The sequence below is a fragment of the Ornithodoros turicata genome, chromosome 3, assembly GCF_037126465.1.
Source record: "Ornithodoros turicata isolate Travis chromosome 3, ASM3712646v1, whole genome shotgun sequence".
NCBI classification, from domain to species: domain Eukaryota; kingdom Metazoa; phylum Arthropoda; class Arachnida; order Ixodida; family Argasidae; genus Ornithodoros; species Ornithodoros turicata.
The window spans coordinates 99,903,543-99,919,461 of record NC_088203.1 but is presented as its reverse complement, the minus strand read 5'-3'; the positions used below and the strand labels follow the sequence as shown (position 1 = coordinate 99,919,461).

General features: G+C 46.3%; 1 protein-coding gene across 1 annotated transcript in view; it reads left to right on the top strand.

The window, feature by feature from the left end:
- The window catches only part of LOC135388983 (transient receptor potential cation channel trpm-like), a 128,884-nt gene extending 114,211 nt beyond the window's left edge, over positions 1-14,673 (top strand). Inside the window, exons 19-23 of the mRNA XM_064618876.1 lie at positions 84-332; positions 1,595-1,769; positions 1,835-1,967; positions 4,735-5,058; positions 8,018-14,673. Coding sequence (XP_064474946.1) covers positions 84-332; positions 1,595-1,769; positions 1,835-1,967; positions 4,735-5,058; positions 8,018-9,080 — 1,944 coding nt within the window. The 3' untranslated portion in view covers positions 9,081-14,673. The remainder of the gene's footprint in view (positions 1-83; positions 333-1,594; positions 1,770-1,834; positions 1,968-4,734; positions 5,059-8,017) is intronic.
- The last annotated feature ends 1,246 nt before the right edge of the window (positions 14,674-15,919 follow it).

The window sequence follows — 15,919 nt, the reverse complement described above, 5'->3', positions numbered from 1 at the left end:
CTTAGCATCCTAACATCAGTCTCTGTGTTACGAGTATCTCTAGATTCCTTGTACGACACCGATACTTTTTTTTTCCTTTGCAGGCAATGATGTCCGAACCGGCGAATTTCTTCCAAAAAATTCTGGTGTGGGCTCAGAAGAAATGGAATCCGTGCGATGTATTCATCATATCCGTATTCGTAGTCGGCATGGCATTGCGATTTACGCCGTCAAGCCATGCACAGGGGAGGCTTTTGTACTGCTTAACAATCATGTACTGGTACATCAGGCTGCTAGACATCCTCAGTGTAAATAAGTATCTTGGCCCTTATGTCACCATGATAGGTAAAATGGTAAGTTGGACCTGGTTCATAGGTACCGAATACAAAAGTCAACATTGATTGACCTGGTCAGGTTATTAGTTCGCCTATTTTCTTCGCTATATTTATAGGGTAATTTATTTATTATGTACTTATATATATATATATATATATAGCATACTATGAGCTGTTGATTTTGACAGTGTGGAAAGGGGGTTGCTCTGCACGAATTGCTAGGGCGTTCGCAGAGCGTACACTGTACATTTGTGACGAAGGCACCCAGTTCCTTGGTCCTACAGTAACTTCCAAAAAGGAGTAGAGAACCATTGTTCAAACTTACACAGAAAACAGCAGCACATAAGAGCTACTCGCTCCATCCTTGCCATATGGAAGGCATCCTCCTGGAGCACATCATAAGTCCGAGGCGTTTCCAAATTTTCCACAAGATTGCTGTCTTTGCGCATGTTTCGATTTGCATTACGTCTCGCTTTACTTTTAATTTTGTTACTGCACTGCTGAAAAGACGTGCACTGAAAAGTGGCGATTTAGATGAATAATTTAGTGTAAAACTACATGGGTCAACGGTGGGAAGCACAGTAGACGAAACGGCGTTTCTGTCGTGTTTACAAACAAGAAACAGGCGTCCGGCAACTTTTGCACTGGTCCTTCTTCGTCGCCATTTTCTCTTTTCTTTTTTTGCTACATTTTGCATAACAGGCGGAACTCAAAGGGAAATCTGGACGAATTTTCAAGATATTAATATCCTGGTTTCCTACACAACGTTGTCTACTCGGCCCTTCGGCTCATTCTGCCTTGGTGTCTCTCGTACGCCGTTCCTTCAACTCAAAGAGACAAAACAACAACAATGTTATTACAAGAACATGAATGGGGAGTTTCATTGCCAGGGGCGATACTCTACCCCATTGCTGGTGGGAATGAAATAATAAGCCCCTTCACAATAAAGGTATCCAGAAGTCCTATGGTATCCAGAAAGGTGACGAGAGCTTTGAGGGCAGAGGAAAACGTTACTTATACAGTTTCCTTGCTAGAGACTAGACAAGGTACATAAAAGAAAAGCATGAAGGCGTTATTCCTGGCGGATTTGCGAGTGGCTAACTGCAAGTCTTTATCGATCATATTGAGCTTCATTCGGCCAGTTGGATGTTTACAATTTACAAATTGTCTGAGAGGGAGAGGAAGGTCATGTACTGCTGTCCTCCCGTTACATTTCATACATACACGCTTCCCTTAAGTTATACTTACTAGTAGATTATGTATGCCTTCCGTCTTTTCAGGTGATCAACATGATGTACTTCGTAGTTCTTCTGCTAGTGATTTTGATGAGCTACGGCGTTGCCAGACAGTCTATTTTGTACCCGCAAGAAAGTGCCTCATGGAGTCTCATCAAGAATATTTTCTTCATGCCATATTGGATGATATACGGCGAGGTTTTTGCGGACAGCATCGATCGTAAGCATTGTTTGGCTAAGCACCGCGCGGGGTTGTCAACTGTATGTTCGTATTCGTCGTTTCAGCCGAATGTGGTGAAGAAGAAGTACCTGGAGAGTATCAGTGCCAAACGGGCAGCTGGATCAACCCGGCCATCATGGCCGTCTACTTACTCGTTGCCAACATTCTTCTCGTCAATTTGCTCATTGCTGTTTTCAAGTAAGCACGTGATCTGAGAGCGGCTTGTTACAAACGTGACACCGTAAAGGCCAGTTCCCACATACAGCACTTCGCTCTATAGCGCTAGAAAATGGCGCTCGAAGCCTAGCGCTGTTTTTCCGCTTGCCGTTCTCACATACAACCGAGCACATAGCGCTGTCCTGCACGGGTCACGGAAAATCTCGGTGCGACGTGATGTACCGGTACTACTGTGATTGTTTACTGTGTGCGTCGGAAATCCGCAGCACCATGACGAGCGACACTTTTGATAATCGCATGCATTGCCAGATGAAACTCGTGGTCATTTTCACGTTGTCGTCGCCGCCTTCCCGCCTTGTTGCTTCGAGTGGCCGGAAGCAAAACAAGCACCAGCTTCGGCGACGTCACCGCTGAAAGCAGTTCCCGATTGGTTAACGCAGACTTAGCGCTCAAAATAGCACTAGAAAAGTTGACGAGAGCTCTATACTGCGACTAACGCTGTTTTATTACGTTTCGCAGCACTGCTAGGAGGAAAATATAGCGCTGTTTTCTAGCGCCATGTAGCAAATCGCTATATGTTGGAACTGGCCTCGGGCATCGGACATTTGAACTCGGGCATTTGTTCGCCTTTCCTTATATAGAATGGACGACAATCAATAAGTCATACCTCGTAACCCAAAACGACAATAGCATTTCCTGCATTTCTCGTGACTTGATACCACGTATGCGGTACATCAGTAAATTATTTCTTGGTCAGATTCTCTTTCAAGAAAACACTCACACTCGTCACATACCACGAAGCAGAGACATGCATGCGACGTTGTCTGTGCGTAAAGCAATCCGTAGCGTATTTAATGCGTAAATAATGCGTATAAATATATGCGTATATATATATACTGGAAGAAAGGGGTTCGGGCGACCGCGAAATTAAATAGGTACTAACAAAATATGACGCAGACAACGAAGATGTAGGAAGCAGAAAAAGGGGGAGTTATTTATTTACTAGTGGAAAGTTAAGGGGGAAGTCAACGTTGCGGCGGAAGGCGGAGCTTCCGCCGCAACGTTGACTTCCCCCTTAACTTTCCACTAGTAAATAAATAACTCCCCCTTTTTCTACTTCCTACATCTTCGTTGTCTGCCTCATATTTTGTTAGTACATATATATATATATATATATATATATATAAACATCCGAAGAAATAAGTTCGCACAGAGCACAACCAAAGGAATATTTTCAGATGACTTCATTTAATTCATTTTGAAATTACACAGACACGACGTTTCGAACGGTGGACCGTTCTTTTTCAAGTGAAAAGATATAATGAGTTGGTCAAACAGAAAACACTCACTTTCGTGTGCTTCGACAGTGGTGGGGGAAGGGAAATCGCAGTGCGTTGAGGTTGCCGAAGGGAGGTCATAAATTCTGTGTGCGGGGTCCTGTCGAGTGTGTTTCGCACGTGGGTGGGGGTTTTGGGGGGGGGGGGTCTTTCCGTATATTTATATGCGTATAAATAGCGTATTTAATGCGTATCCGTGCGTAAAGCAATCAATATACGTATTTATTACATTGATCTGGTGGTACACACAATGATACCTCGTACTTCTAAAGGACTTTTTATCAGCCGTATGCTATGCGCCACTTTTTTTACGTCGTCGTAACGAACGCCTCCAACATCCTCCTGACTTCGCGTGATGTTATCAGTAAAGCAAGCACCGCATCCGGAAAGAAAGATGTCCCAGAAGAAGTATTTCCCATGAAAGAAAGCAGAGTGTTAAACTATAAAGCACGGTGTGTCTTCAAGATTATGTATCCGTCAAAAACTCCATAAAGAGCTTCATCGATTGTTTATAACATATCAGACTTTCGTATCATATGCCTTGGAACTTTGAGGGGAACTACCAGAAAACTTCAAGGAAAATGCTTAGATGGCACACCCGGTGATGTGATCTATCCCACTATCTTCTATTCGTTATCTTGACCTTGAGGTTGATACAAGTCAACAGTAATGAAACTATATGTCTGCGACTTGCTCCGGTTATGCAGTGGTGTGCGGCAACAGCGATGGTGAACATCAACGACAACGGCAATTAAGATGAGTAATGGTGTCATGAGGCGTTTCCCCGCTTAAGCTACGGGGCCTTACACCAGTGCACGCACGTTGATATGATTTGATAAGATAGCGCGACACGCACACGAATAGGGCTGAAGAGTGACTGTGAACACTCCTACCTAGCCTGGGCCGCCAACAACTTGGTTGCAAGGCACACGTTGCTCTGACACGCCGTCTTTCGCGAGACGTTAAAGATATGCTGTGTGCTGAGATTTCAGTGCACGATGAAAAAAACCTCAGGTGTGTACAATTAACTAACAGACCGACCACTCTGACGTCGCTCATGATCGTAGTCGTGTCGCGACGAAAGGCCATGAATTATCGTACACTTTTAAAAATGATGGGGGGGGGGGGGGGGGTCGACGTAGCTTGCCGCACTCAAGTGGGCATCGTCACGACTATGGCCACTTCACCGGGAGGCGGAGCCAATTCTGTGCCGTGCATAATGGGCACAAAATAGGCTCCGCCTCACGTTTTTAACCAATCAGGGGCGAGAACGGTGTCATTCGGTATGATGGTTGGCTAGGAGCGTGCTATGTGGTGAAGTTCATTTTTAAGACTGTACGAAATGTCTAATTTCCTGAACGTCCACTTGCGGACAGTAGATGGACCATGCCAGAAAGCAGCAAATGATTCCGCAAAAGCTTTATCGTAACACGTGTCTTCTGTTTGCGCAGCAACATCTTCATCGAAGTGAACGCTATCTCGCAACATGTCTGGAAGTCTCAGCGCTTCACAGTGGTCATGGAGTACGAGCAGAAACCGGTGCTACCACCGCCCTTGATATTGATATCCCACTTACTGTTGGCCGTAAAATGCGGTCTCCGCTGGAGAAAGGGCAAGAGCCGAACTTTTGACCATGGCCTGAAGCTGTTCCTGGACGCACCGGAGATAGAACGCCTCCACGATTTCGAGCAAGAGTGTGTGGAAGGCTACTTCCGAGAGCGAGATGTACGACAGCAAATGACTACAGAGAACAGGATTGTCACCACAACAGAAAGGTACGTGCCTGGGATAGCATACGCGCGCATATTATAGGCAGGGTGCACATTGATGGTGCTTTCTTATATTATACATTATCTTATATTATCTTGCCTTACCTTACCCTGATACTATTGAAACAATCTAATATGGTTCAAAAACTTCAGGAAGATCCAGGGGTGGATCATTTGGAAATGCGTTAGGATAAGCCTTTGGCTCGTTCTTGTGCTTCCTCCTTTCTCTCTCACTTGATTTCTTCGATTGCATCTTTTGCTTTCTCCTTTTTCTCTTGCTTCTTTTTCCCTTCAATTTTTTTCCTCCTTTTCTCTTTTTTGCTTCTTTTACTTTGGTTCCTTCTTTGTCTTCCTCTTTTTGCGTTTCCAAAGACGACCCACGAATGGGTCGTCCTCAAGTTTTTTGGAGGCTTGCGCCACACTAAGTAACGACCCAGAGGCGTCGTTTGGTAGACGTGGTCCACGCACGTTCCTATAGGTCAGTGTAGATGGATCCTTTGGGAATGAAGGGTAGTATGATGTTACACGTGTGGTTCACCTGCCTATAGTATAGCCGTCCGTATATAGCCGTCCATGGCCAACTGAAGCAGGGGAGACACAGCGACAAGAAATGAGATACACCTGTGTCTGTGTTTTCCCCGAGGCTCGCGACAATGACCGTCTTCAGGACGATTTGTCAACTTATACTGTTTCCTGATGAAGGGCCGTAAATAACAAGAATTCGACGTAGCTTATCGCAGGACGTCATGTTGAAAGAAGGAACAACGCAGCTTGTCGGTTGTCGCGGTCATTCAGTGTGCCAGGCTTGTTTGTTTGTTTGATATGGGATAAGGAAGGTCTTGTCAGGAGTGCCGGCCGACAGCGGCATTCGGCGACGGCCGACATACGGATGTCTGTGTCGGCCTCCTTTTGCGTGTGCAGTGTGACTTGTTCGCGGACACGATGTCTTTGGATGTCAGCCGACAGATTCTGTCGGTTGTCGGCCCAGTGTGACACTGCCTTGAGAACCTAAAGATGAGATAACTCGCTTGTCGTTTCCCGCTGTCTTCGTTGTTTTCATTCAAGCTGCTCCTTCCATCTTTCATCCTTCCTTCCTTCTCGTGTCCGCATATGGACACCGCCGTTTTCCCTTTGACACGAGCCTCCTAATGCTAACGGATTAAAGGCAGTCATGATATGTAAGTTTTGGTGCATGCATGGCCGAGTGTAAAAAGAAAAAAAATAAGGAAGTGGTGGTACCACAAATGTGAATCCGGCTAACGCCTTGGAAACGCAGAGAAGCTAGGTATAAACGTACACAAATTATCATTCTTTAAGGCAAAGAAAGGGTGCAAAAACTGATACACCTCCATGCGCACCATACAGTACGAAGTCTGATCACTTCCACCCCTTCGCTCCACTAAAGGATTTCTGAAGATAATGTACGCTTAAAGGTCTGGGAGCGCGGAACGCTCATTGCCTGCTACCATGTGGCTGCCACATTTTGACCGTGGTAGCAAACGACGGTCATCTAGAGCTGCCAACGTCGATGGTTTGTGGCCACAGGCTTCAGGGTAGCGTTCACAGGCAACTATAATGTTCTCAACATCCTAGACAGTGCCACAATTGGAGCAGTTGAGAGAGGACGCTTTTCTGCTCCTGTGTAGAAGCCAGCCGCTGTAGGGGACATTCAGTCCATACTGATACAACATTGTCTCCGGGCAACGGGATAAGGAAGAAAGAAAGTACCATAAAAGACGTTGTCTGCGAATGTCCATTGACGACGTGCCTGTAAAGTTACGTAACAGCACTTGATCATATTCTAGTACCTGAAGTGACCGAAGCACAAATCCTTTGCATAGTATCCCCAGTTGCGAGTCTGTTGTAGCAAGACCTGTAAAGTAATTAATCACAAGTAATTGAATTACTGTAATTAATTGCTTTCTTAGTAATTAATTACATCCGGAATTATATTATGTGTTATGTAATTGTAACTGTAATTGAATTACTTTTACAAGTAACGCGTAACGCATTTTGAATTACTTTCGGAATTACTCTGAACGCTATCTGGGAACGCCCAATGTTTAAAGTTTGCGTCAGTTCCACACCGTTTTTTTCTCTCTCTTTTTCTTTTCACAGTGATTACCCAACGACTCGATTCATATCGGTACATTTTTCGGTACAGAATTTTTTACATTTGAATGTGGAAGGAGAAAGACTCACCCCAGAAGCGAGTCTTATCGAAGTATTGCGTAAGTACCCCTGGTATCACCTGGGGTACATTTATTAATGTGTCTCAGAAGCCGCGTTTCGAGATAAGTGTCGGTGCCGATCTGTGGACAAAATGTGGAGAGGGAAACACTTCGCGTGAAAGAGGAGGAGGGCAGTGGAGAGTTGAGGGTAAGGGGATGTAGGTCATGGAGCGGTAGCGGTCTTTGCGGCGCGCCAGATACGCGGGCGAGTCTGAACATGCAGGTGTGCAAGGCGCGTATGGGCTGAATTCAAGTGCACAATGGAGTATGAACCGTGTAGGAGTGCCGCACCAAGTAGGCGCCAATACAAGGCAGATTCTGATCGAAGGCGACGAGCTGCCGAAACCGTGGAACAAACACAAGCAAGGCCAGACAGCGGATGACACTGCTCGGCGCCGAAAGCGGGCGAACGAGACGGAGGAAGAGCGAAAAGCAGAGTTTCAAAATACGCCGCCGGCTTGGAAGAAGGATTGCGCCGTTGTTGTGGCTGTGTAGTTAGTAACAGTTAGTGGTAGTTAGTGGGAGATAGAGGTGGATAGGGGAGGATAGGGTAGTAGGTGGGTCGGCTGAATGCTAACGGATTTCCTTCCTTCCTCCAATTTTATTTGTTGTCTTGCTGAATAGTGCTATGTTCGACTTTGTCTGTTACGTGTCATAGCACGTCACAGATTCTGATACCCACCCACCAACCTATCTTTCCACCAAGATGATCACCCACCAACGTATCTTTCCAGGGTAGACGCCATGTACCAACGCGTAGAGGACATCCACCAATGGGAGATGAAGGCCAATGCCACTATCCAAACCCTCGACCTCCGACTCAATCAACTCGAAAGCATATCAGAGCAGATTTCCGCTTCGTTACAACGGTTCCTGGATAGCCAAGAATTCCTGGAAGACGAAGAAGACGATGAAAGCCGGACCCCGTCCCCCGACGAGAGCAGTGTAGAACCTCAATCCCCGCCCACGTCTCCTTCGCCACCTACGATCCCCATAATCGAAGAGGCTTCACCAGAAGTCCAGCAACCTTCACCTGAACCCGCTAAACCAGCGGTCGTCATCATAAGTCCTGGGGCTGCAGAACCCGAGACTGAGCACCTCGCACGACAAGGCTCCTCGAGACACAAAACAGCGTTTGCAGAAACGACCGAGAACTTATCGCGACAAGGTTCCGCAAGACATAGGCCTTCGATTAGAAGACGTCCTCAAAGACGTCTAAGCAGACAAATGACCTTAGCTGCGACGGAAGTCTTAGATCAAGCCGCATCAAAACGGAAGAACCTGCAACGGTGGCAGAGTGTTTGTCAACCGGACGGTACCGAACTAGCACAAACGTCTGGACGTCATCCAAAGCTAGAACGTGGCATGTCTTGCGTCAGTCGTTGGACAGAACCTCGTCCGGCTACGAGAGCTCCTTTCTTGTCAGCGTTGCGGGGTGAATACACGAGCATCACAGATGAGTTGGAATCAACTGCATGCTTGCTGCAACCCCCTGAAAGACCAGCGTCGCCGCAGCAGCAAGCTCCAACGGTCGCAGCCATCGCGGCTGAGACAGAGATTTTACACGATGCCGAGGCGGCTGATTATCAGATGATGGGTGGACTGATACAGAGGCGATTACACGGTGACGACTTATCTTTGGAAGAGTTGAGTGACTTCGGGGACGACCAGGAGGTTTCAGAGGTGGTTGGGAACGGATCTAGGAGACTGACTATTAGGGTTACGCCTGCTCCGGACGACAATCGGACGAGGCCAAGCAAGTCGTACTCCAGTTTTATGAACGAAACGCCGTGTTAAATTGGAAGCGCATATAGAGGTGACGTTCCTTCATAATTTTCTTATTAATGCGTTAGCATTAGAGTCCCCGCTACGAAAGAATCGCGGCGTGGTCTGTCTGTAGCCACGGCGCGCATGCGCGGTTACTGGATGGAAGAAGAGGGCGCGTGGAGAGCGCGATGCGGCACCGGCCCGTCGGCAGTGCAGCTATGGTGGCCGACAGGTTCAGAGGCGTCTGTGTAGGCGCAGCATGGGCTATGAAAGCTGTGCGGAGGAGTGGCGAAAGAAGGCTGTGAGACGGCGCCGCAAAGCTTAATCGGAGGACGCCCGAAAGGTTCGTTCGGCTGCGGATGCTGTCTTCCGTTAGCGTTGTGTAGCGTTAGCGTGTGAAAGGTGTGTAGCGTTTGTGAAGGGTCATTGAGGGGTTGTGTGGGGTTGTAACGCTTTTCCGTCGAATCCACCAAGGGATCAACCACGTTTTTTTTTTAATTTCAAGACTGCTGCGACGAAAGTATATACGTTACCCCTGGAGCAACGTGACGAGCCTCTGAGATCCCGAAGTGTGGCTACATGGGAAAGGAGGAGAAGGGACGCGGAATAGTTGTACTCTGTCTTACAGGAAAGACGGGGGCGGAAAGCTGTCGATGAAAAGTGATGGAACCAAAGCAGTTCATCCTCTTAGAATGTTTTAGTGTGATCTACAGGTTAGCGTTGTATAGCTGCAGCTCATCTCTGTTGCGTAGTAATATGACAACATGAAACGACGTACGTGACCCAAGAGAGGCCTACGAGGTGGACGCAGAGAGTCGCGCTGGTCTCAACTTCCTTGTCGACAGTGTGGGAAGATGCTGCGACATGTATAGGTGAGACCAGCAGTAGAGAGATGGATCGATGTCTCTGTTTGACGACGTAACTTTAAGGTGTGAATATACATTCGTATTTTGTAAGAAAACACATCACATTTTGAACACGAATACAGTGCAAAGACTACATGATCACCAGCAGTTTCGCTCACAGATTGTTGATGCTGGCTGTTTCTGCTGCTTGGAATGGCGTCAAGTTGCTTTCTGGCAAAGCACTGCCGAACTTGAACGTCTTTGACTTTTTTAGGCAACGATAGCTGCATAAGATTGTTCGTGCTGCGGGCAAACTGAACTGAGTCAGTCGATCTTACGACTACCTGAAGCGCTGCTGTTCGTTTCTCTCTCTCTCTCTTTCTAATCACGATGAAGACGCAACAATAATAAGCATATTGCAAGCCAAAGCGAGCACTCTTTCTCAAAGTCGGCACAGGGAGCAGACAATAAAAAACTAATACAATACAATAAAACTAAAGCAATCGTCTACATGCGAAATTAACTTGTTTCATGTTTGATATCCTAAAGCTGGCACCACTCGAAGCAGCAGAGACACCTTTTATGTATGATAACATCTCCCTTGAAACACCAGAGCTCCTGGCAGACTTACAAAGTGTCCTCTCTGTCATGCACTTCTCGTTATATCTGATGGTGACGAAAGGCTGTGTATTTGGCATGCAACAAGCGTGTGCCTAAACCACATTAATGTGGAGTGACAAGTATCAGGTATCGGCATGCACAAATATTGTGAAGTATCCACAATTTCTACTTCCATGAGCACTGTATGGCTTCACTTCGAACCATTTTTTGCAACGTTGCAAGATCGACCCCTTGCTGTCCTTTGTGGTTCGGTTCTCTTCAGTTTTTAGTTGCCGCATACAAGCCAACGTAACATGCCTGTCATATTGTCAGACTCCAAAGCTTGCTCAGCGTACATGTAGGAAGGCCAATTGAATGGCAGTATTGTTTAATATTTTGAAGTACTGCAGGGTATTGATGACGCATGCTTCACAATAGCTGTACCCAACAAAGTTTTCTAAACGATCTTTCAGTCATTGTACGATGTCGGAGCGTCGTCACATTTCCTAAGTGCGAATCGCAGATAAAAATAAAACCGTATTGGATATACGGTCATTCGACGAACCCATTTTCTTTCCCTTCTCTTCAAGAACTGTATCAGCATGGTGCTCTGTAGACACGGTGTTCTTCGTGCATGCTTTTTGCACGCACATACCAATGTACTTACGAAAAACGGCGAGATATAGCTTTATATATTCGGGTTCCGCTTAAACAATATACTATATCGTTAACGCATCAGTATAAATGTTTATGAGCCAAGTTTATGAGGTGCTTCCTTGCCCAAATATTTCGTTGCGAGGGCCACACATAACATTCCTTTGCGCTTTGGCAAGGATATTTGTGAGAGCAGAGAATTGTTTGAGAAAATGTTTGAAAAATTTTTGAAAATGTTGAGAGAGTAACTTTTGTATCATTATCTTGTTCATACTTCAGAGTCATTTTGAAACGCTGTCTACTGGCTATCATATAGTGCATACATATGTTATTTAGAAGTGAAACCAAGTATTATCATATCAACGTAGAGATAAGCACATAGAACGTAAACATTTTTGAGCGACTTCCAGCACATCTGCATGACGTAGCTCGGGAACAAGTTATCCCGAATATATTTTGGTGTCCCACGATACCAAATCATAAGTGATATTGTTTTGTGGTTCATGTGTACATATCAGATGTAAACAAGTGTTTTTAACAGCTGGGGTGATTTTCAGGAAGACCAAGAGAAGGACTTGTTGTTACAGATAAGGTTTGGAAGGACGTTATCACAGGGTGTTGTCACGATGTGCAGCTGTCATCCTTTCTATTTCTACCTCTGTCACAAGCGTATATATACAAATATATTTACTAACGCCCAAATCTATCCTCACACACTACCGCGCATAGCTGAGTTGTCCTCTATGTGAACAAAATAGCATATCACAAGTATATGGTAGATTACAAAATTTATGTCTACCTTCCCAATCCTATGCGATATTCCAGTACCCCTGAATGTGATAGTAAACATGCTTGCTATCGTACTGCGATCAGCAAGAACCAATGCCGGATCTTTCTGGTCTTTCAGCATCGGAATCGGACTCTGTAGGGATTGCTAATAGATTGCACGTTCTTGGGTAGCTGAACAGTTCTATACGCGCGGATTTCGTAGAAATTCTACTTGCAGCGGAATAGTGATACAACACGCACGTGATGTTCAAGTGCTCGGATGGACAGGACAAAAGCAGATTGCAAAATGCCTGCGAGTGTGGCACATGTGATAGGAGACCTGAATGGACTTTCGGTGTTCTTTTTCCATAGTTGATTTAGAAAAACAGCGGTTATCGATGACCACCTATAGGACTGCAGTCAGAGGTGCGCGCGAGTCCGTCCGCGCGCACGTCTACGCGTCATTCTGGATTGCGGATAGAAATATCCGGGAGCTGACACTTTCGTGTTTAACCCGATTCTTCGTTTTTCTTTTTGTTTGCCTTTATTTTCCCCTTTTTTTCCTGGGAATAGCAAGCCGCCATACCGGTGGCTAACCTTTCCCTCTTATTTTTTTATATATAATAAACATATTCCCCCCCCCCCGATTTTGTCCCCGAATTCTAATCCCATATCGCGTCATGTCACGTGTCGCGCGCAGTATTTAGTACGCGTGGCTAATGTAAATATTACCTGAGCGCGACAATGCGAAGCACAATTTATGTTAGAAGATGCGTGCTTGCCATTGTAAATCGCGAAGTATGCGTGTTGACCAATACACTTGAGCAGCGGGTAGTCTGTCGGACAGAAAGAAGGAAAAAAAAAAAAAACTGATAACGCCCCGATTTCACACCGAATGACAGATTTAAAAATAGCACCCGATTTTTTAGTTTTTCCCTCGCGGTTTGCGTCTTTCATGGACCCTCCCGCTGACTTACTTTGTCGAGCCGCAGCCCGCTAACTTTAACTGCGTCTGGGAGAGAGATTTTCGCTCAAGTTCTCACTTAAAACTTGCTTTGCAGTATGAAAACGCGACATTTCTTAATGCTGGTTTAGAGTCCTGCGGAGCGGGGCGTAACGACGCGCAGCGCACGGCCCCGCATCGCGAGCCACCGTCGGTCAGTTCATAGCTCGACGGCACTCGGCGAAGCGCGGCGTGGCGGCAACGCGCGTTACGTCAGCCGCCGTCGGGGGAGTAGAGCAATGCTCTACATCTGGCTGTGGCCAGCGAGCTGTGCACGGCGTGGGCTCCGGTGGACTCGCATTTCCAAACATGTCGTCACCCATTGAGCCTTTGATTGAAGCTGTTAAGGAACATCCGTGCCTATATAATACAGGTGGATTATAGAGACAAGCAAAAGTAGGAGAACATCCGGGAAGACGAAGTACAATTTTCTTCTTCAATTCAATGCCCATTTTTGGGGGTACCGACCGTATTACAGTAGTACAAACATACGATGGGAGCACGGATTGTCTTTAGTCGGATTCCAACACGCGGGTGCAGTTGCCAGATATGACTACTTTCTCATACGAAATGTGAAAATCTCCGGAAGCGTTTTCGTTGCGCTGCCCCGAATCGCGTCAGACTATGAACCCGGTAGGATGAGGAAGCGTGGCGTAGCGAACGCCAGCTGTCGGCGCGGAACGCGGGCGGCGAAGGGCGAAGACTACGTCGGACTCTAAACCAGCCTTTAGTGTCAGGACTTATAATATGTGCCACACCCGTTATTTGGCACCATCCCTCGTGCAAAGTCACTGTAAACGAACTGATGAAGCATTAACTCATGTACAGCCAAGCCAAGGCAAGGTTCTGAGTGTCATGTGGCTTCCCGAAGCTCAAGTACATGGAGCGCTATCCAAGGCGGGCTCAACGTAGCCCGAGCGCTGACTTGACATTTTCACCACACGTGTCAAGCCTAGCTCGCTGCGTAAGAACGCTTCAAGCCGTGCAGGGCTTTTGAATTGCGTTGGCGCTCTTGCAAGGTATCTGCAGGTCAAGTTACAAGAGTTCAAGTCACATCTATGAATTAGACGGTTAATACAATGTATAGACGAACTCAGCCCCTACGTCACTGATTACGTAACGCCACCGCGCGAAGCATGCTGGTGGCCACTATCAGCGTTGCCAGCCAACGCGTTCTTTCCCGCTTCTTGTCTACCATAGCAAAATATAACCTCGAACCAGTCTTCTCGTGACGTCACATGTTGGTAAACAGAGGGTCGTGAAATTGAAATCTACGGCGAATAAAACTGCGTAAAACCGACACAACCGCGTGCGGTCAGCGGTGCGCGCAGGCATACGCATCTTAGCCGCGATTTTTCTTTTAGAAAAACTCCTTCGTAATAGGGTCGGGGTTGCGGTCGCTTATCTTACACGCGCATATAACGTGCGGGTGCTGTCAATGTTATTCGCGCTCACCTCTGACTATAGTGCTTCAATATGGTTAATCGATATATCGATTGCATGCCGATTATCGAGCTTACACTTTGAGATGTTACGTTGGGACTTGACTATCGATTTTATGCGTGATACATTGAATGCCAACAGTTTTCAGAATGTTATTTCAGCAAACGAGACAAGCTTACATTGTTTGTTGTGTTTTTCATGTTGACTCCATAGAAATTCCATTCTCTCCATTCTCACCGAACGCACGCCTACGCATGTGGATCAAGCGCCTATCATCTGAATGGTGTCTGAATGGTGTCTGATTTTAATAATGCGGAAGCTTATGGGAATCGTGCAGGTCGCGAGTTTAGGCAATAAAGTATTTTGCAGGATTACGGGTACTTGACTTTTACTGCATGAGCATGAGCATGATAGTGCGAGACCAACATCAGGCTATTTCGTTCTCGGTAACCAATTCCTCGCTCAAAATTTCACCCCGCGCAGTCTGTTGTCGCAGGTGGCGTCGTGCAGAGCACCGACGAGGTGATGTCGTCGTCGTTGGTGATGACATTGCAGATCGTGCTGTACACGCTGTGAAGCATACACAATTACAATGCAACGTAGGGGTAAGGGTAGGGGACGAACACACAAAAAATATGCAGATGTAATTGCAATGTCATAGCATTCATGATGTAGCTATCATTTACTTGAGCCTGAGGGAGAACACACAGGACACACACGCAGGATGTCCCAGAAAACGTGTCATTGAATTATAATTATATATATAAAAAAAACTGCATCACTTAGAGTATGCGGTCAACGGCATTTGAGTTTTTGCCACCTCGTGATGAGAATGTCGTGTAACGTAAGTTTAATTATGTAAATTTTTGCGAGCTTAAGTCGGAAATTTGCCTAATAAAGGTCACTTTTTTACCCCACCTTTGTGAAGAGCGTGTCTAATTTACTCAAGTTAATGATAATTGACAGGGATATTCAGGAGCGAGTTCAGTTCGCAAATATTTACATAATTAAACGTACGATACATGACATTCACATCAGGAGGTGGCAAAATCCTAATAAGAAGAAATGCTTTTAGTTAGTTCAGTATCCTAGGGCCCTTTGAGATAGGGCGGGCGCCTGGATTGCGCCTCAGGACTAAACTTCGCACGGAATTGTACTTCGAAGACACACTTGTGGGTCTATTGTCCTCTCTCCTTGGTCTCTCTCATTCTTCGGTCCCACTCCCGTAGATGGCGCTTGGTGGTATGAGCCAATGGGAACAGACGTGTAGTTACGGTTTTGTTCTGGTCTGGGGATCCATCTGGTGGTTCCGGGCGTTCCGGGTCAATGAGGCCCAGTGCTATGGCCTTGTTTCCGTTGCATTTCTTGAGCTCCGTCCGTGTATTGAGGTCTTCCGGGTTTTCGCATTCGAATAAAATGTGATCTATGTCGTCCTCTTCCTTGCCGCAAAGGAGGCCTTCTGGATTTGCTTCTCCAAATAGTTCGTGTGTTCTCTTTTGGGTAAGGAGGGAACCCGTCCTCGCTTGAAACAGCAGCGCGCACTCCCTGTCACCCGT